Below are 22,686 nucleotides of genomic sequence, written 5' to 3' on the forward strand. Positions count from 1 at the left end.
GATTGCACAAATGTTGCAGAGAAAACAACACTTCACAGGAGCCACAAGGTCATGGCAGCATCCAGCAACCTTGTGTCTCCTCTTTCCTTTTGCCCCCAATCATGTGGCATAAGACAAAGAAATGGCACAACACAACCACATTCCAGGTTTCCTCACTGCAGCATCACTGGATCAGAGACCTCCACGTTGACACAGGGTGGCATAGTAGCAAAAACAACCTCAGGCAAGGTGCCAGAAGCAAGGCTGACATTCTGTAATTATAATTTAATCAGCAATTCCCAATGTGTTTGGGAATTACTATCTTCCTCTTGACAGGTTTGGAATTATAACCTCTCTTAATATGGTGCGTTAGAAGGAGATGCGATTCTGTGTCACAGAAATGCTCCTGACGAAGGCACCGAAACACACGGGGAATTACTTAATTGAATTACAACTGCACCTTGTTGGCCATATCTTTTGCAACGCTCTGGTTTTCAGCAGGAACTGGGCATCTCCCGTAACCTTTAGTTCCACTTTCCCCGACATGGTGCCCATATATTTCCATCTGAAAGAAGCTTTGATGCCAGAGGTTCCAACATGCAAGGGACAATAGTAAGATTTCGAGGGAAATGGAACAGAATAGAAGAAAGACATAAATAACGGAGAGGGGAGGAATCAAGTGTACAGTCCTTTGTTCAAGAAATATACAGTTGAGAGATAAGCAATATTGGCCCCCTTGGGGGAAAGAGAATGGGAATCGCCAACACTTGGGGATCTGCCAGGAAGAAATTGTGTGAGAAAGTGCAACCAAAGAAGAAAATGTCATTGATTTCAAGAGTTGGCAGACATTCCAAGCAGAGATTTCGCTCGAGGAAACACTCCACCCTCCCGCAACACAATGAAGAATCAAATTGGTCATGCCTGTTTCTTGCTTTCTGTCTAGACGCAACAGACAGTTACCCGACAAGAAACACCACCAGGAGAGGTCATTCTTACCCCTGTGTCTTAAAGAAGGAGAATCCCATGCCTTAAAAACTTAGTGGTTTGGACGCAGTGGCCTTAGAGTTCTTCCCAGGACTTTGGAGCAGCAAGGCGTTGAAAGGCTTGCAGACTCAAACTCTCAGCACTGGCCTCTCCGGAGCTTTGGCAAAGTGAATTCGTACGATGTAGGCTTCCCTTGTATTCCCGAAAAGGAAGTCTGTTTGATGCCGAAGCTGGGCTAAGCCACATCCCGATGTCTCTAGCAGTTTGCCTGGACCTAGGCTGGCTAAGACAGACCACAAATCTGGAATAACTGGAAATGGGGGAGACCAATCTCATGTTCTATAGAGCTTCTCATCTCAGCGTCAACCAAGGAAATAATAATAAAAAAGGGAAGCCCAAAAGTTTAATGCAGTCAGCTGCCAAAAATTACACCCCCAAACATGAGCAAAAATAATGGGAGGAAAAAGCCCATCCCTAAAACAATAGGATAAAAATCCCTTGTGGAAGTATCATTCCTGGTTCCGTGCATTTGCAAGATGAAAGGTCCAGTTGGCCCAAGGAGAAGAAGGATGCCGTTTTCGAATGTCGTCGCAGAGGTCAGGGGTCAGGAGGGCCGTGTTCGCAGTCAACCCTTTTGAGCCCTGTGTCTTTTCAGTTATGTGTTAAATATCAGGTTTGACTGGAAGTGTCTGAGATGGCGTGTGAAGATAAATGGCTGTAGAAACAAATGCATATTTTTTGTTTTGTTTTGTTTTCTTCTATTCCCTCACAGTGATGGGGTTCTCAATAATTTTTTTTCATTTCTCGCTCTCTTCCTCTTTTCCAGAAAGTAGAGATACATCTTCTTTTTCTTCTTCTCTCTCTTTATCGCTCTCTTCCCCCCTCTCTTGGATTCTTTCCCTTTCACTTGTTTCCTTGCCTTGGTCTGCTCCATTTCCTGGCTGTCCTAAATCCTAAACAACAGAGTCACAAAGGCAGATGACAGCAAGCCCAAGAAGAGGGGAGATGCCATGCTCGCTGCTGCCATGTTTCCCAGGGAACCTGGTCCTGTGAGGGGGGAAACACAAACGTCTGGTTTGTTGCAGCTCTCATTTTCTTTGGAACTGGAATTCTAACTATCTACACAGAACTGGGAAACTGTCAGAGCTTTATACCATTTTAACTTCCAGGGCTCCATTTGGTGGAATAATGAAATATGTTGGAAGGAATTAAGCTTAAATACCCTAAAGGCACTCAATCCCATCTGCATGATCCCAGCCACACCAGACCCTATGCTGCTTTAGTTCTGCCCATAACCTGTACTATTTATTTATTTACAACATTTATATCCTGCCTTTCTCACCCCGAAGGGGACTCAGAGCATCTTACAAGTTATTTGTGCATACAATATATTACATTATTAGCACAACACAATATTAGTATTATATATTACTATATTGTCCTATACACTATACTGCAATGCTATTAGTAATATTACATGTAATATAAAATATATAATTATTATCTTATTATATTGTATTAGTAGTAGTATTATATTGTATTGCAATATTATGATCAATATTATATGTACATGCAATATATTATCATTATTAGCACAGCACAATATTAGTATTATATATTACTATATTGTCCTATATACTATACTGCAATATTATTAGTAATATTACATGTAATAAAAATATATAATTATTATCTTATATTGTATTATTAGTAGTATTATTTATTATTGTATTACAATATTATGATCAATATTATATGTACATACAATATATTATAATTATTAGCATAGAACAATATTAGTATTATATATTATTAGCAGCCATCCCCTGCCACTCGCTGCTGTGGCCCAGTCTGTGTATATGTGTTTTGTGTGTGTATATGTGTGTGCAAATATTTGTGAATATGTGTATAATGTTTTGCACATGTGTTGGCTTTTTAAGTCTCTTCTGCTGCATTTTTTTAGTGTTTTTATAAGTGATTATCACTCATCGGCCTGATCAGTGTATTGTGTCCAAATTTTGTGTCAATTTGTCTAGTGGTTTTTGAGTTATGTTAATCCCACAAATGAACATTACATTTTTATTTATATAGATATTGTACTATACACTATACTGCAATATTATTAGTAATATTACATGTAATATAAAACATAAAATTATTATCTTATTATATTGTATTATTATTAGTATTATATTGTATTACAACATTATGATCAATGTTATATGTATATACAATATATTATAATTATTAGCATAGCACAATATTAGTATTATATATTACTATATTGTACTATACCATTATACTGCAATACTCTTGATTCTCTGTTGTTCCTAAAGACTTATCTCCTAAATCACTTTATTCTCTACCTATGGTACTTATTGCTGCAATACAATGCATTTCATGATGTCATAATATCAAGAGACGCTCTGGTCTGTACTTTAGTATCCACTTTAAGGTTGGGGAACACAGGTTGTGAAATGGTGACCGGAGCAACAATGCTTTATTGACTTCTTACCAGCAAGATATGTAAGAACGGTATCCTCCTCTTGGAAGTGTTATGCTTTGAGGGACACAAATGAGTCATCAAGTGCACTTGTTGCCATATTTTTCAGAAGGGGTTCCAGACTTAAAAAACCGATGGTCCCCCCCAAAAAACCTGGCCAAGGCTAAGCCACACAACTGAATAGTTACCAAAACTGGGGAGCAGAGAAGGAAGAGAAAGAGAGACTCACTGATAAGCCGTAAGCTAACATTGAAGGAGCCCAAGTTGTTCGAAGCCAGGCAGGTGTAGTTCCCGTAATGCCGATGTGTGACGTTAGGGAAAAGCAGTATGGAGCGGGTCCGCTCATTCTGGATCTGCAGTCCGTCCAAGCCGCCGACTAGTCTGCAAGGAAGAAGGGATGAAAGGAGAGCATGGTGAGGATATGGTGAAAGCATTGTGCTCCAAAAGGATTGGAGGCAACTGAAATGAGCAGATTCTAACTGAGACTTTGGGATTCTAAAATCCTCCGAATCCAGGGAGACATTTGGATGCGGCTGGCTTCGCAACCACCTCTCAATCCCTAGAAAGCAACAAATATCAGAGGAGGAATTCTTGCTGATGCACTCAAAAGGCTCCCTGGCATTTCGCACACCTCTCCGTGCCACCTTCCCCCAGCTCCATGGCTGTTTATCTCTGTTCGGGCCTGTCAGACAGGTGATTCATCTTCTGTCGTGGCACTATCCCCAAAGCGGCAGTAGATCCAGAGACCCAGCTTACTAGCATCCCCCCACTCTCTAACAGCATTGTGTGTGTGTGTATGAGTAAGCAGGCATGCCATTCCTAAGGGGGATGCTTCATCATTATTAAATGTGACAGCACACACCATGTTCCCCATACATACCTCCCTATCATCATAAAGCGCTCATCTAACCTTTCCTGTCCCCACACTCCAGCTTTAAACCTATGGGACTCACCTAGCCTGGTTGGCGTTAGATTATGCCATGTAACCTATGACTCAGCAAGCTGAACCCAAGCCTGCTTAGCTGGATATTTTTGTCTTTGAGGCTCTTCACAGCCTCCAGTGTCTGCAGTACTGAGCAGGCAGTAAAACCTATAACTCTGCTTTGTCAGAGTAGTGTTAGCAGCCCGCAGAATGTCTCAGCCCCTTTTGTTCTCAAGATAAAAACTCAAAAATACACATGAGTCTGTTGCTTTAAGTAGAAACAAAAATATAGTTCTCTTCATTGTAAATCAAAAACACAAAGCGAAACAGAAGAATTGTTCTCACCAATATACAACAAACAATATCTCTGGTGAGTCTTCTTCTTTACATGACAATATGCAAGCATATAGCAAAATAATACAGTCTCTCTACTTAGTTATCAGTAAAATGTCCTTATCTATATAAATAAAAATGTAATGTTCGTTTGTGGGATTAACAGAACTCAAAAACCACTGGGGCAATTGACACCAAAGTTGGCCACAAGACACCTACTAACCCAAGGAGTGACTATCACTCAAAAAAATTGATTTTGTCATTTGGGAGTTGTAGTCGCTGAAAGTTATAGTTTACTTACAGTCAAAGAGCATTCTGAACACCACCAATTATGGAATTGAACCAAACATGGCACACAGGGCTCCCCTGACCAACAGAGAACAGTAGAAGGGTTTGGTGGGCATTGACCTTGAGTTTGGAAGTTGTAGCTCACCTACATCCAGAGAGCACTATGGATTCAAACAATGATGGATCTGGACCAAACTTGGCACTAATATTCCATATGCCCAAATATGAACACAGATGGAGTTTGAGGAAAATAGACCTTGACATTTGGGAGTTGTAGTTACTGGGATTTATAGTTCACCTATAATCAAAGCGCATGCTGAACCCCACCAAAGACAGAATTGGGGCAAACACAGAACCCCCTTACTTAGGGCCATCCAGTCCAACTTCCTTCACCAGGGCAAGAAAACGTATTCAAAGCCCTCCTGACAAAGAGCCATCCAGCCATAGATATAGATAAATAGATACGATTCACACACACACACAGATATAGGATCATAGATTTGAAAGGGACCCCTAAAAAGGACAATTATATGTTGCATGTGGGCAAGCCAGACAATCACCACATCAACACTGACAAAGAAGGAAAGAAAAAAAGGAAAGGAAGGAGAGAAAGAAAGAGAGAGAGAGAGAGGGAAGGTTGGCCACAGCAACTTATGGCAGGTACAGCTAGTCTTGTCATAAACAAGCAGTTTCCTTGGCATTCCAAACTGCTTCAGCTTCAGGATGCTGCGTAACCCCTCCCAGAAACTTGGTTTCTTCAGCTCAAAACGAGTCATCAAGCTAAGCCAAAATGCAAAGCTCAAAGCTTGCAAACTTAGTGCCTTGTTATATGCTAACACACCCAATTAACTTGTGGCAGCTGTAACAGAAAAATTTCTCGGAATTGTATTAATTCAAAATACAATTTTAACTGTGTTGCCTTTTAATATGTTCCTCTATTAGATGCCGAGAATGGACAACTAATTAGTACCAATCACAGCAATAACAATAATTAATAACAACAGTAATAGTAATTCAGTTGAGCATTTAGAAATATTTATTTATTTATTTTCAGTATTTATATTCCATCCGTCCTCACCCCAAAGGGGGGAACTCAGAGTGGATCACAGAAAACATATACAGCAAACATTCAGTGCCATTATACACTGACAAGACAGACAACTCTACATAGATAAAGGTATAGGATTTCCTATCTTCTGCATCTTGGAGTTTGTGCTTGGTTCTGGCCACTGTATATGTGTGTGTGCTGTCGTTCCACTTTCCCTGCCAAAGAGCTTTGTTCATAAACTTCCTCCTTGATCAAATCACTGGCATTTTTCTGGTATTTCCTTATGAGTGCCTTAAATACCTACCCGCTTATCTACTCACATTGCTGTTTTCAAAACTGCTAGGTAGGCAGAAGCTGGACTAAAGGGCAGGAACTCATCCTGACCTGGGCTTCGAACTGTCAACCTTTTGGTTAGCAAGATTTACTGCAGCTAGCGGGTAATCTGCTGTGCTAAAGCACTTCAGGCTCCAAAGTAAAGGGACTAGGAAAGTGACCAAGGGAATGCAAACATAGTAAAGAGAAGAGCTCTAAGTGTGAGCCATTTTCCTGCATCTCACTCTCCGCAATGCTAGACATCTAGGATTAAAGGAACATTATTTTGATGGGACGGATTTCTTATATGGGGAAGCAATGACCTCATTTTGGTGTTGGCCCCCCACCCACCCCCTCCCACCATATAGCTATGCCACTAATTTTAAAAAGAAAAACTACAGCACTATATATATATATATCCAGAAATAACCCACAACATGCATAGTTGGTTGTGCAATCAAGATAGAACTGAAAGGAGAAAATGACAATTGAGAGATTTAATGTCTTGGCTGTAAACATCCTGTGTCAATTATTTTCTTCATGGATGCTTGGTTTGGAATGACTCAATTTTCACACATGGGGTTGGATGGAAGGGCAATATGCCTGTGAACATCTCTTTCATTGCCAGAACATCTCCCAACCCCCAGGGTTTTTTTTTTCCATGTCAGGAGCAACTTGAGAAACTGCAAGTCGCTTCTGGTGTGAGAGAATTGGCCATCTGCAAGGTAGTGCCCAGGGGACATCCGGATGTTTTACCATCCTGTGGGTGACTTCGCTCATGTCCCCACATGAGAAGCTGGAGCTGACAGATGGGAGCTCACCCCACTCCCCGGATTCATATTTTAGAAACTGCTTGGGCATGGAGTCAATTACATATCCTCCAACCAACACCATTTGGCAACGACAGTCCCTATTATTCACCCACTTTTTCAGCTGCTTTTAAAGTTTCCCAGTTTCTCTCTCCTTGGGCTGCATTCCTCCTTTCACCTAAGTTTTCCTGTATTTTTGCAGATTGAGTTCAAGGGGAGGGGGAATAATTTGCAGTCTATTTTAGGTGTGTGTGTGTCAGGAGCAACATGAGAAACTGCAAGTCGCTTCTGGTGTGAGAGAATTGGCTGTCAGCAAGGACACTGCTCAGAGGACGCCAAGATGTTTTGATGTTTTACCATGCTTGTGGGAGGCTTCTCTCATGTCCCCGCATTGGGAGCTGGAGCTAACAGAGGGAGCTCAACCCGCTCTCTCCAGATTTGAACCACTGACCTGTCGGTTAGCAGACCTGCTGGCACAAGGGTTAACCCATTGCATCACCAGGGGAAGTCTATTAAGTCAGCATGAAGCAGTGGAGAGAAAGAGGCATAAGCTCGCTTTTTCCAGTAGGCTCAGGCAAAACCAAACTGCTGCAACCTCTCCAAACTTTCATCATCTTAACCTCACTTTAACGTTGCTTGCCATACAAAGTTCCAACTTTGCTATGTGAAATATACAGCCCAGCTAAACTCCGCAGCCACTCATGTACAGTAGGAATAACAGCAGTCGATACCCCAAGAGTCTTCCCTTTGTCCCACATCATGAGAATAATAGGATTGTATTTTTGAAGGCTTTCATGGCTGGAATCACAACCTCTGAGGATGCTTGCCATAGATGCAGGCATAACGTCAGGAGAGAATGCTTTTAGAACATGGCCATATAGCCTGAAAAACCTAAAACAACCCAATAATAAGACTGTTGAGAGGGAAAGAAAACACATAAACATGCACCCTCCTTTTTGCAGTAGGGAAGGGGAAATATCCTTGCCAAATAATGGACTTCCTAAGACTTAAGAAACTCTTGAACAGAACAAGGATGAATATTATTTTCTATTGGTAAAGTCTTTGGGGGTAATTTTCTGTACTTGTATTTTTTCCCTGTACAAAAAATTCCCCTATGTTTTCTGATTAGAATACACATGTGCAGGAACCGGTGTGTTTTACACAAAAAAATGTTTCCTGCAGAATAAAACATGTGTAATTCTGTGCAGGTTAATTCCCCAAAAGAGCTCCAAAGTGCAAATACCGGGAGAATTCTGTGCAGAACGTTTGCATTCTCTTGCAAGGAAAAGCACACAAGAGAAATTATTTACCTTCATTTTGGGGGAGGAGGATGAATAAAGTGGAAAATTTCTGGATTCCAGACCTCTGCTGCCAAAGGCCATGACTCTCCAGAAGCGAGGCAATAGTTATGTTGGAGGGGATGACTGCAAGTTGGGAGTGACAAAAAGTTGGGGTTTGGAAAGTGTAGGTGGATGTGAATGGAGACCTTCATCTGACTTGGTGAACTTTTCAGAAATCTGTTAAGGATTACAGTTATAGGAACTATGTCATGAATTGGATCTGGTAGAGAGTCAGCAAGAAGAGGCATCTTCCTTTGGAGAAAAAAAATGATACCTGGAAGAAATGACTGAGTCAGATAATCCAATTTAGGGTTATTTTTCATGTCAGGAGCGACTTAAGAAATGGCAAGTCACTTCTGGTGTGAGAGAATTGGCCATCAGCAAGGACGTTGCTCAGGGGACGCCCGGATGTTTTACCATCCTGTAGGAGACTTCTCTCATGTCTCTGCATGAGGAGATGGAACTGACAGATGGGAGCTCACCAACTCCCTGGATTCAAACTGCCAACCTTTCAGTCAGCAATCCTGCCAGCATAAAGGTTTAAAGCATTGCACCATCCAATTTAGGTGACCTATGAGTTACCTCCTGACATACTTCTTCCATAATCAAGCTTGATTTGAACTCAGTTAAATTACAGCATGACCTCTTTATCCATAGATTTGATACCCATAGAGTCACTTACCTATGCTCCAAAATACTACCCCAATCCACAAGTGTTGTGGGTCTCTCTAGGTGCTCCAGGGAATTCTAAGGGTATGCTTTGGCCTCTGTACAGCCTCCCCTCGCCCCATTTATGACTTTGTCTTTTGCAGTTTTAATTATTTATGGATTTCATAGAATCAAAGAGTTGGAAGAGACCTCGTGGGCCATCCAGTCCAACCCCATTCTGCCAAGAAGCAGGAATATTGCATTCAAATCACCCCTGACAGATAGCCATCCAGCCTCTGTTTAAAAGCTTCCAAAGAAGGAGCCTCACCACACTACAGAGCAGAGAGTTCCACTGCTGAACGGCTCTCACAGTCAGGAAGTTCTTCCTCATGTTCAGATGGAATCTCCTTTCTTGTAGTTTGAAGCCATTGTTCCGCATCCTAGTCTCCAGGGAAGCAGAAAATAAGCTTGCTCCCTCCTCCCTGTGGCTTCCTCTCACATATTTATACATGGCTATCATATCTCCTTTCAGCCTTCTCTTCTTCAGGCTAAACATGCCCAGCTCCTTAAGCCACTCCTCATAGGGCTTGTTCTCCAGACCCTTGATCATTTTAGTCACCCTCCTCTGGACACATTCCAGCTTGTCAATATCTCTCTTGAATTGTGGTGCCCAGAATTGGACACAATATTCCAAGTGTGGTCTAACCAAAGCGGAATAGAGGGGTAGCATGACTTCCCTAGATCTAGACACTATGCTCCTATTGATTTTATTAAAATGTACCCTATAAGATACATTTTATAAGAATCTTTAGGTCTTCCAGAATGACTTGATGGTCAACTTTATGTATTCAGTCAATTTATTTGTTGGTTCTGCTTGGGATTAGCAACAGGTTTTAGGTCCATATGAAGTATTTGGGGACCAGGGCATCCATAGGGAGACCAAGTTGCTTGTTTATAAAGATATTGTTCTCCCAACCCTGCTATATGCCTGTGAAACGTGGCATATCTATCTACAGACGTTACATGCAACTCCTGGAATGATTCCATTAGCGTTTCCTCTGAAAAATCCTGCAAATCTATTGGGAAGAGAGGCAGAAAAATGTCAGTGTGCTGGAAGAAGCAAAGACAACCAGCATTGAAGCGATGGTCCTCTGCCATCAACTCCGCTGGACTGGCCATGTTGTCTGAATGCCCGATCACCGTCTCCCAAAGCAGTTGCTCTACTCTGAACTCAAGAACAGAAAATGGAATGTTGGAGGACAGGAAAAGAGATTTAAAGATGGGCTCAAAGCCAGCCTTAAAAACTCTGGCATAGACACAGAGAATTGGGAAGCCCTGGCCCTTGAGTGCTCTAGCTGGAGGTCAGCTGTGACCAGCAGTGCTGTAGAATTTGAAGAGGCACAAATGGAGGGCCACAGAGAGAAATGTGCCAAGCCAAAGGCACATCAAGCCAACCCCGACTGGGACCACCTTCCATCTGGAAACTGATGCCCTTACTGCGAGAGAAGATGCGGATCAAGAATAGGGCTCCACAGTCACCTACGTACCCACTGCCAGGACACCAAACTTGGAGGACAATCTTACTCGGACAACAAGGGATTGCCTAAGTAAGTAAGTAACAAAGGGTGAATTCAATACTTCCTGTTTTCCCCTGTCAAACTACATCACAATGTACTCATAGCTCCGAAAGCAAAGACATACTGAGGAAGATATATAGCAGCAAATAGATCCAAGGAATATTCAAATCCAATCTTAGGCAATTTCCCATGCAATTCTGCATTGATTCCCATTATTTTTTTAAAGGAAAGGGGCTTCTAACAGCATGGATGTTGCATTTCCTTTTACTGGCAGGTTGTAATAGTTTTATTTCATCATTTACGTTTTATGCGCATCTCATGGTTTAATTGCATTTTTAAAAATCTGATATTAATTGAAGCCACCTGGAGCCACAGTTTTGTGAGTCAGGCAGGATAGAATTCCAATAAATCCAACTAAACAATAGAAGGGGGGTAGAACTGTTGTGGGAAAAGGGGAGAATGTAGACCAGGGAGGAAACAGAGGGCAAAGGGTTAACTGCAGTTGTCAGAACTCTGCTGTCATTATAAAATTCACAGCCTCTTTTGGCCTGACTGCTGATGTCCTGTGTGTCATTTGGCCCTTTGCTCCAGCACAAATTAAGAGTCATTTGCTTATTAATTGAAGACAACTTCAGGATTTTATGGCTGCCAGTGATTTGATTGTATTAGCTCCGCTCTGTGTTGCTTTTACTGACAGCACTCAAATGTGTGCCTTTTTAAAATGCTACTCAGAGGCTCCCCTCCCTTCCACTGCTTTTTGGCCTTTGATGTTCAGTGTACCCACAGCTCCGTCGTCGCTGTTTCCTAATAAAATAAGACAAAGAGAAGTGGTTGCTTTTCGCCTACACAGGTCTAACCACAAACAACTCCCCCGAGACACACGAGGTTTGAACCATGAACTTTTATCACTAACTTAGCATGGGAGCACTAAAGAGAAACAACTGGGAGGAAGACTTGCACTTGGAGATAATCACATATCATTTCCGCAGGTGTCAAAACCGGAACTCAACTCCCTCATTGGCTAAGCTAGTATGGAAGATTGGAGTAATTTCTCCATTCCCTTCTCCCAGGGAAGGAAAGAATATTTCAAAGTACGGAACAGTGAGTCCTTGGCACCCTCAGGGATTGGTTCCAGGACCCCTGTGGATATCAAAATCGGTGGATGCTCAAGTCTAATTACATACAAAAGCATACTAAAATGGCATATATAAAATGGGGAACTCAAGCAAGAATTGGTGGAGGTGACATCCATAGATATGGAAGGCTGACTATATTTAAAAAGCAACAACATCTCAGGAAAATGTGACAAGGAGAATCCTGGAAAAGATTGGAATTCACAATTTTAGGATTTACCATATTTCTTCCATTTGAAGGCATACTCCCCCTTCCCCACAATATAAACATCTCTAAAAATGGAGTGTGCCTGAGAATTGCGACTCATATATATACATGCATAAGGTGAAGGTAAAGGTTTTCCCCTATCTATATAAATAAGAATGTAATGCTCATTTGTGGGATTAACAGAACTCAAAAACCACTGGACGAATTGACACCAAACAACCCAATGTATGTCCTTCCCTTCTAAAAATTGATTTTGTCATTTGGGAGTTGTAGTTGCTGTGATTTATAGTTCACCTGCAAGCAAAGAGCATTCTGAACCCCACCAACGATGGAATTGAACCAAACTTGGAACACAGTTCTCCCATGACCAACAGAAAATACTGGAAGGGTTTGATGTGCAGTGTCCTTTGGTTTTGGAGTTGTAGTTCACCTACATCCAGAGATCACTGTGAATTCAAACAATCATGGATCTGGACCAAACTCTACACGAATACTCAATATGCCCAAATGTGAACACTGGTGGAGTTTGGGGAAAATAGAATCTTGACATTTGGGAGTTGTAGTTGCTGAGATTTATAGTTCACCTACAGTCACAGAGCTTTCTGAACCCCACCAACGATAGAATTGGGACAAACCTCCCACACAGAAACCCCATGTGGGCCACAGCTGCGGATGGCTAGTAAATGATAAAATACATGATAGTTGCTGCCCAAGCAACTGTGGCCTTGGGGTGGAAAGACCATAGGAAGTTGGAAGTTTAAAAATGGTATGGTTCCCTAGCAGATTTTATGCTTCAGGACTTCATCTCTGAAAGAAAAGCCAAATATACATCATGCCGAATCAAGAAGACCAGGGTTCAGAAATGGCGAAAACTGATAGAAATAGTCAAAGGAAAAGAAAGCTATAAAGAGCTGAACCAATCTCTTTCCATGATTGTTCAATTAAAATAATATTTTAATGAAGGCAAGTACTGTTCCCAGAGGGTGGGGAGTGGGAGGAGGGGGAGAGGGGTGTAAAATCGATAGACACGAGTGGGAGATAAAGGTGGAATAGATAAGAACACTATGAAAACAATATTTGATGTGTATTCGGTAATAGTGATGATATCATTCTACCTGTGTCGGCAATAAAAACATATTTTAAAAAAGGTTTTCCCCTGACATTAAGTCCAGTCGTGTCCAACTCCGGGGATTGGTGCTCATCTCCATTTCTAAGCTGAAGAGCTGATGTTGTCCATAGACACCTCCAAGGTCATGTGGACAGCATGAATGCATGGAACGCTGTTACCTTCCCACTGGATCAACTCACATTTAGATGTTTTTGAACTGCTAGGTTGGCAGAAGCTGGGGTTAACAGCGGGAGCTCACCCCGCTTCCCGGATTTGAACTTGTGACCTTTTGATCAGCAAGTTCAGCAACTCAGTGGTTTTACCAGGGGCTCCCACATACAAGAATGCATATATACCTACCTACATACATACAGGGGCTTCTCTTGCATAGTAAAGTTATATTTGTCTTTTCAAAGGAGCAACTGGTGGATTTTTCCCTTGCCACTTCCACATTTTGTTATACTTTTCTTTGCAGAGTAACATTGAAGGAAATCTAAAGAATTATTTGGAAGTCAGTCCTTACCTCCATCATACTGTATCACAGAATCATAGGATAATAGAGTTGGAAGACCACATGAGCCATTCTAACCAACTTCCTGCCATGCAGGAAAAGCCACCTTTGAGCCATCTTTGTCCACCGGATAGCCTGCAGGCAGGCATGTAGCTGGGGGGGGGGGGCGCTGGGGGGGGGGCAAATTCTCAGGGTGGTCCGCAAGAAGCCCTTACTGGTACATTATTTAAACTGTTATGTTTATTCATATCATGATCTGATCACCATGCTCAATATATCCCATATGCATGGGGCTATTGGGATAACGATACAAAAGGTTTTCTAAGGTAGATCCTCAGCTCCCCCCTTTGAATCAATCTCAGCCCCCCCCCCCCCGAATCAAACTCAGCACCCCCTGAATCTATTATATGACAACCACACCTTTGCAACCTGGAGATAATGGGATCGGTACTGAACCTGGAACAAGTCAGTCTGGAGAAGACGGCTATGTTTCCTGCTATGCCATGTATGTTTTGTCCTCCTCTCTGCATCCAGACAGCAGCTGAATGTAGCCCCAGCAGTCAGACACTGAGGCTTGCCAGGTATGTGACAACCCTGCCCTTTGAAGTCCCAGGCAGGCAGCCAAAATAGGGTATTTATCAAGTCGTCTTCATTCCCCACGCTTCGGGGCAACGGGACGCCATACATGACGGAAGGGTCGCGTTCTGCTTGGCGGGTTGCAAATTAAGCTGTGTTAAGTGACGGTGAGCATGTGCGTCACAGGTTTGTTTAATAAGATTGCAATTTGGAGGGGGAAACCACAGGATCCTGACTAGCTAACAAGACATACTGCACAGTCACACAGAAAACTGTCTTAAATTGGGTCAGACAATTGTGTCCGTTCGTTTTAGGTTGTTCCTCTGCCATCTGTGCCGGCTGCCAGCCCACGTCTGGGCTGAAAGCAGTGCGGTGCATGGGAAATGACTCTTAATGAAAATAAATTAGCTTTGAATTTGAAATATCTTTTGAACCTTTGACCCAACCCCCAACTTAATGACTTAGATGGTTAGAAGGCATGATCATCAAGTCTGCAGATGACACCAAATTGGGAGGGATAGCTAATATTCTAGAAGACAGGAGCAGAATTCAAAACAATCTTAACAGATTAGAGAGATTAATGGCCAAAACTAACAAAATGAAGTTCAACAGCAACATTCTCTCCTGTCATTTTGCCTGCATCTATGGCAAGCATCCTCAGAGATTGTGAGGTCTGTTGGAAACTAGGGAAGTGGGATTTATATATCTGTGGAATGTCCAGGGTGGGAGAAAGAACGCTTGTCTGTTGGAGGTAGGTGTGAATCCTCACGACTTCAGAGGATGCCTGAAATAGATGCAGGTGGAACATCAGGAGAGAATGCTTCTGGAATATTGCCATAGAGCCCGTATAACAACTCAGTGATTCTGGCCATGAAAGCCTTCAACCATACAGTGTTATCATGTTTATTTACAGTATTGTTACAAGTGTCTCATCTTAACTTACTACATAGAGTGCAATCTAGTCTTATCAAGTCTTGTTTGGTTTGATATTGTGATATGGCCTAAGGGTGTGTTTGTGTGTGTGTGTGTGTGTGTGTGTGTACAGTGTTCCCTCACTTATCGTGGGTGTTACGTTCCAGGACCACTAGCGAAAAGTGAAAATCCGCGAAGTAGGGATGCTATATATCTTACTTCACGGATTTTCACTTTTCGCAGGTGGTCCTGGCACGTAACACCCACGATAAGTGAGGGAACACTGTATATATATATCACATTCCAAGAGTGAGGCAGAAGGGAGGAGATATTTAAAGGCACCACACCCCTTTTTCTTTTGCTAGCTATAAGGAAGAGGCTATAAGGCCATGATTTACATACTGCTTTGCATCTCCTCTCTCTTTTTTTAAATAGCTGCCTCTCTCCCCCTTCCACACTCCATCATTGCCAGGAGGCAAAAACCCGTGAAACAGTGAGTCCGCAAAAAGCGAACCACGAAGTAGCGAGGGAATACTATATACTAGCCATCCCCTGCCACGCGTTGCTGTGGCCCACTCTGGTGGTCATGGGGGTTTTGTGTGGGAGGTTTGGCCCAATTCTATCATTGGTGGGGTTTTAGAATTCTCTGTGATTGTAGGTGAACTACAAATCCCAACAACTACAGCTCCCAAATTTCAAGATTCTATTTTCCCCAAACTCCACCAGTGTTCACATTTGGGCATATTGAGTATTCATCCCAAGTTTGGTCCAGATCCATCATTGTTTGAGTCCACAGTCCTCTCTGGATGTAGGTGAACTACAACTCCAAAACTCAAGGTCAATGTCCACCAAACCCTTCCAGTATTTTCTGTTGGACTTGGGAGTTCTGTGTGCCAAAATTGGTTCAATTCCACCATTGGTGGAGTTCAGAATGCTCTTTGATTGCAGGTAAACTATAAATCCCAGCAACTACAACTCCCAAATGACAAAATCAATTTTTTGAGTAAAGCACATACATTGGGTTGTTAGGTGTCTTGTGCCCAAATTTGGTGTCAATTCATCCAGTGGTTTTTGAGTTCAGTTAAACCCACAAATGAACATTACATTTTTATTTATATAGATAACTAAGGTACAATTCTACTTAAATTCTGCTTAAAACATAAACATAGTTGTTTCTGTGTGTGTGGTTTTTTTTAATATAAAAAAACATAATAAAAGACAGACCCCCCCCATATGTCTTATTAAAAGCCCCATCTGGAACAATACATTAAGAAACAAAGGTCTTCCTAAATAAAATAGTCTTTGCTAACTTGTGGAAAGGGGGCCAAGTGAACCTCCTATGGAAGGCGGCCTCACAGCTTTCACATCATTTGACCCCAGAACATGAAAAAAATGTATTAACCATCACAAATGAATGTCTGTTTGGGTCCTTCAGTAGCTTCAATCTTCCTCAGGGTCTACACATATCTGTCATATTTCATTTCCAGTCAAACTGGGAGAAATGGTGCAACCTAAAGAAATGGTGCAACCTGCTGAGTGTAAACCCAGAGGAGAGTACTGTCTGCTGGTATTCAAAAGTATACAAAGGTCTTTCTCTCATTGACTACCACAATCCTTTCATTACTCATGAACTTCAGTCCTTCTAAACAGTCACGGCTAGGTGATCCTTGTTGCTCCTTCTCATCAATGGAGACAATAGGGAGAATCCAGTAACATTAATAGCAGGAGTGGTGGAAATAAAAAGTATTAATACTCTAACATGTAACGTGAATGAGTGTGGCAGGTAAAAGTAATTTCCTAGATTTATGTATACCGGAGCAAGCAAGGTTTTATTTCTTTCTCTCCAGTCACTTTCCGCTTCTGCTTTTACCAGCTAGAGAGAGGCCAATAACACATGGAGTCACAATAACGGCTATCTGAGGAGCATGGTAACCAGCTTTAGGGCCTTCTATAACTAAGAGACTGCCTATGAGGGCAATAGATTCTCTGTCTTTGGAGCTCTTCTAAATAAAAGTTGGATGGCCATCTTTTGCAAGTGCTTTGGATATATTTGATTGCATGGCAGGTGGAAGGACTTGAGAGTCATTTTTCGGTACCTTTCAATGCTGCGATACTAAAATTTAGCAGCCTGCAGTACTTTGGAATGGATATTGTGAAGCTATACATGAAAGGGTATATAGGGAAGATATGGGAACAGGAGTTTATGTGAAATGTGTTGGGTAATTCCAAAAAAGAAAAAGCATGTAAACATGGTGCAGTAGCAGCAGATCAGAAGCTTCTTGTGAATAGAACAGTGGTTCACAACCTTCCTAATGCCATGACCCCTTAATACAGTTCCTCATGTTGTGGTGACCTCCAACCATAACATTATTATTGTTGCTACTTCATAACTGTAATTTTGCTACTGCTGTGAATCATAATGCAAATACCTGATATGTAGGGTATATTTTCATTCACTGGACCAACTTTGGCACAAATACCCGATACGCCCAAATCTGAATACTGGTGGGGCTAGTAGGGGTTATTGATTTTGTCATTTGGGAGCTATAGTTGCTGGGATTTATAGTTAACTTAAAATCAAAGAGCATTCTGAACTCCACCAATGATGGAACTGAACTAGTCTTGGCACACAGAACTCCAGTGATGAACAGAAAATACTGGAAGGATTTGGAGGGCATTGACCTTGAGTTTTGGAGTTGTAGTTCACCTACATCTAGAGAGCTCTGTGGACTCAAACAATGTTGGAGCTAGACCATACTTGGCATGAATACTCAATATGTCAAATGTGAACACTGGTGGAGTTTGGGGAAAATAGACTTTGACATTTGGGAATTACAGTTTCTGTGATTTATAGTTCACCTAAAATCAAAGAGCATTCTGAACTCCACCAATGATGGAATTGAACCAATCTTGGCACATAGAACTCCCATGACCAACAGAAAATACTGGAAGGGTTTGGTGGGCATTGACGTTGAATTTTGGAGTTGTAGTTCACCTGCATCCAGAGAGCACTGTGGACTCAAACAATGATGGATCTGGATCAAATTTGGCACACAGACCCAACATGGCCAACTTTGAATACTAGTGGGGTTTGGGGATTTTGGGAGTTATAGTTCACCCACATCCTTATGCATTTTCTAATGGGAGCATTAATAAAAAACAAAAGGAAGGACTGACTTTTCTAATAAATAGCATTACAAATTACCTAAGCCGTTTCTGCTACTGCTCCTCCTCCTGATGCTGCCAGGCCACTCTCAGTCCCATGGGTGCCTTCCCTCCTGCCTTGAAGGGACTTGCAAGTCTCCCTCCAGCCTTGTGTGCTCTCCCTTGCCCATGCACCATGCACCCATGTGCCAAAAATGCCTGCTCTCCCCTCCCCACTTGGGAGTCTCAGAAACAGCCCTCCCCTTGGCTGAGAGGCTAGCCAATCACAGTAGAGGAGGGCTTTTGGTGAGATAGGTGGAGAGATTTTCAGCCTTCTCTGTCAAAGGGTTCCTAAGTCCATCAGAAATATGTGTTTTCTGGTGGTCTTTGGCAACCCTTCTGAAATACCAATTTGACCCCTTCAGGTGTCATGGCCCCCAGGTTGAGAAATGCTACAATAGAGCAAATGAGCTTCAGCAATACAGGAGCAGAGTCACATTTAAGAGTTATGAAACACTTTACTGAAAGAACTACATTTCTAGATAGGAAAGGTCCTAACCATTTAACTATCACTGGAGAAATCTTGTCCTTCTCCATGCTTGCAAAAATGGAGAACTTGGAGGTTTGCCATGTGCTCAGAAAAAGTATCAGCCTAACAAGCAAGAGATAGGAGGAGAGAATAGAGTGACAACTGATTTATCTGCCTATCTATTTCCTTGATGAGGACTATACACTTGTGCAGAATGTTGTTGAGTTCCAACAAAATGCCCTGCAAAGAAATTTTTTGCATTCCCCAAATGTCTATTATCAGAGGGAGATATTAAATGTTGTTTGCACCTAGAAATGATACATTTTCTGTGTTCCTTTGGTATCCAAAATAGTAACTCTTGTTTTATATTCACAACGTCCACCCACAGCACTGTGCTAGCCCAAAAGCCAAATATTCTTCTAAGGACATTCACATAACTGCTCATCAGTGGGGAAAGTACCCAAAGACGGAAGGAGGGATGACTTACTGTTTGTCATCTTTGAACCACTGAAATTCGGCAGGTGGCACAGCCATGGCTTCGCAGCGCAGAAGAGCTGTCTTCCCAATCATGGGGTGCGAGTCCTTCACATCCGTTATGGTAGGAGGGTCTGAGAAGAGAGAACCATAGAATGGTATTTAGCAGATTGAATGTGGCAGCTGAATTAGAGTTTGGAGAAGTTGTCTGGTCTTTAACTCTCTTGGCTGGAAGACTCTGGGACTTATTGCCTAGACAAGATTGCCAAGCTCTGCTATATCCTTGCGGAGTTCTGTTCCTCAAAGGATGGTAGGCAGAGCATTTCTAATAGGAATGCTGAATGAAACCTTCTCATGCAAGGCTCTGTAAACAAACACCAGCCATTCACAAAGTATCAATAAAATTCATTCATAAAGTTTTACTAGTTTGAGGGGATCCATGTTCTGCCTGTGGGGATTCCCACAGGCATTAGAGAATGGAAAGCCAAACTAGACAGACCTTTTCTCTCATCTAAGCATACATGTGAATGATGAGATCAGGGGGAAAATAATGGGAGAAGGTAAAACCTGACTCCAAAGCTGAGCCTCTTCTCAGCTAAATACTATAATTACTTCCCAAAAAGCCAGAAAGACTACCTTGGAAGTTGAAAATGATGCTACAGCTAGGGTTCCCCATACCATTAGGCAAAGTGATCAGTCATCTCAGATAATAGATGCTGTAGACAACAGAATATGGACAACATGCTGGGGTATACAGATTTTGTGCCAGGTAGCCCAGCATTGATTGGCAATCCACCATTGTCAAGGCAATAAACCAGATGTTGATTGTAATAGTTTCCCGCCTTGTCTAATTCAAGTTAAACAAGCTATCAGGGCTAACCATGGCCTGATACACACACACACACACACCCCTCCAAAAATATCTTTCTTACTACATTATTGTAGTGTGGACTTGAGCATCCATGGATTTTGGTATCTGCAATGCAGGGGAATCCTGGAACTTAATCCCTGGGGATACAAAGGGCCCACAGTATCTTGTGACTTAAGCCCCATCTACACTGCCATTATATCATCAGTATAGACTAGAAGCTGCGGGGATGCAATGGGTTAAATCCTTGTGCCGGCGGTTCAAATTTGCAAGATGGGTGAGCTCCCATCTGTCAGCTCCAGCTTCTGCGAGGACATGAGAGAAGCTTCCCACAGGATGGTCAAACATCCAGGCATCCCCTGGGCAACATCCTTGCAGACGGCTAACTCTCTCACACCAGAAGCGACTTGCAGTTTCTCAAGTCACTCCTGACACAATAAAAAATTCAGTATGAACTCATCTAATGCATTTTAGGGCAGTTAAACTGCATTATATGGCAGTGTAGATGGGGTCTTAAAAGCTAGCAGAGCACATAATCTGAAAAGGCTGCTGAAAATAATTTTGGGAGGAGGGTGATTTAATCTTTGCAGTCTTCCAAGAATCTTATCCTTTGAGTTAGTTTCCTTATGCAGATCCAACTATTCCCACCACAAAAAGAAGATACAAAGACAGAACTGGGAGGAGACACAATGCCACTTACAGTTGACTGTGATAAGGACTCGCTTGCTGTCTGGGGTGGAGACCCCGTTGGCCGTGATGCACTCGTACTCCCCTGCCTGTTGCCGGTTGATCTCTGTGATTTCCAGGAACTCCCCTTCGCTGGTGAATCCATCTGTGGGAGAGGGATCAGGGGGTGGCGGGAAGGGGGTCAGGGCCAGCAGTCGGGAGACAGACACAAACACAGACTTACACAGAAGAAAACACATACAACAACAACACTGTTATCAACGCCTCCTACATGAAGGGACTGCCTCTCATCAGAGCTGCAAAGACAGAAATGTGGAGTTCCAAGTGAAACCAGAGCAGGCTGGGCCTGGAGTTTCAAAAAAGCTGGTGCAATATGTTGCCAATCAAGGGACGCATAACCCAATTAGCGCCCTGCGCTCAATAATTGGCATGCCCCAAGTGCAAAGTTGCTACTGGGTCTAGGACAGTGGTTCTCAACCTATGGTCCATAGTGGTCCCCAAAAACTAAAATATGATCTCAGGTTTCACTGTTACAATGATAGCAACTGGTGTATTGTTGAAGACTTTCATGGCTGGAATCACTGGGTTGTTGTAGGTTTTTCAGGCTGTATGGCCATGTTCTAGAAGCATTCTCTATTGGCGTTTTGCCTGCATCTATGGCATGCGTCCTCAGGCCTTACAACCTCTTCTAGAGCATGGCCATACAGCCCAAAAAACCTACAGCAACCCAAAGCAACTGGTCTCACAAAACCCTCTTATAGTGCCGAGGCAACGGGTGTGTCTGGAGGTGAGAGGCTGACTACCAATGAAAGGTGTGACAACAAGCCTCCAGACTGCTTCTCCTCCTCCCTCCCCTTGAACGGAGCCGTTCCATGTGGCTCCTGGAAGCGAGGGTGCCTTGGTGTCTTCATTTTTAGGCCTTCTGGGGTTATTCAGGGTGTTGATTCAGAAAATTGCATTGGATAGACCACATCAGTTCTAGATTACTAAATATTTATTTATTTATTTACTTACAGTATTTCTATGGCACCTTTCTCAGCCCAAAGGCCACTCAAAGTGGCTCACAATTGGCAGCACTTCGATGCCACAACAGTCATAAAACAGAATTAAAAACATGTAGCACACATTATAAAAATGTGGTTTTCTGTGGGCGAGCAGATGGCTACTACTGGATGACATATGTTCTGTATCAGAAACTAGAGCTGATGTGGTCTATCCAATACAATTTTCTGAATCAGCATCCCAAATAACCAGCCTGAATCTAAAATTGACCAAAAATTGATTCATAACCCCTATTGTGCTTCAGTATTTATATTTATATTCTTAATGTACTAAACGTACCAAGTTTGCATGAAACTACGACTTTTATTTCCTGTGGTGGACTATGACCAAAATAAATGATTTGATTTGATTAGATTCGTAACTCTTTTGGTACTAATGTTGGAGAGTGGTCCCTGGTCAAAGTGGTCACTGGCAAAAAAAGGTTGGGAAACACTGGTCTAGGAGAACCTTAGCTGAAAGAGGAAAAGATAACAATCTGAGCAAAATATCATCTATTACTTCCCCAAAAACAGCAGTAAGCCCTTCTCCGCGCTTGACCTGTGAGCTTACTGTCAATAACTGATTATGGCACATGGGTTGCTATAAAGCAGGAAGGGGTCCTCTACTGTGATCTGCTCACAATTCTTGAAAATGTTACTCTTTGAGCTTACAACATCCAGAATCCTCCTGCTATTTTTCCTACAGCTGTATACACAGCAATGACATCATCCTCAGGGACCTCTGGACAGGGT

At 42.3% G+C, this 22,686-nt stretch overlaps 1 protein-coding gene across 1 annotated transcript in view; it reads right to left on the reverse strand.

Moving 5' to 3' along the window:
* Positions 1-654: 654 nt before the first annotated feature.
* Positions 655-22,686, reverse strand: part of LOC132780267 (igLON family member 5) — a 244,202-nt gene continuing 222,170 nt past the window's right edge. Inside the window, exons 5-8 of the mRNA XM_060783878.2 lie at positions 20,907-21,038; positions 19,352-19,472; positions 3,696-3,847; positions 655-2,010 (exon numbers count right to left, since the gene is read on the reverse strand). Coding sequence (XP_060639861.1) covers positions 1,910-2,010; positions 3,696-3,847; positions 19,352-19,472; positions 20,907-21,038 — 506 coding nt within the window. The 3' untranslated portion in view covers positions 655-1,909. The remainder of the gene's footprint in view (positions 2,011-3,695; positions 3,848-19,351; positions 19,473-20,906; positions 21,039-22,686) is intronic.

The sequence above is a fragment of the Anolis sagrei genome, chromosome X (genome assembly GCF_037176765.1).
Source record: "Anolis sagrei isolate rAnoSag1 chromosome X, rAnoSag1.mat, whole genome shotgun sequence".
Taxonomy (NCBI): domain Eukaryota; kingdom Metazoa; phylum Chordata; class Lepidosauria; order Squamata; family Dactyloidae; genus Anolis; species Anolis sagrei.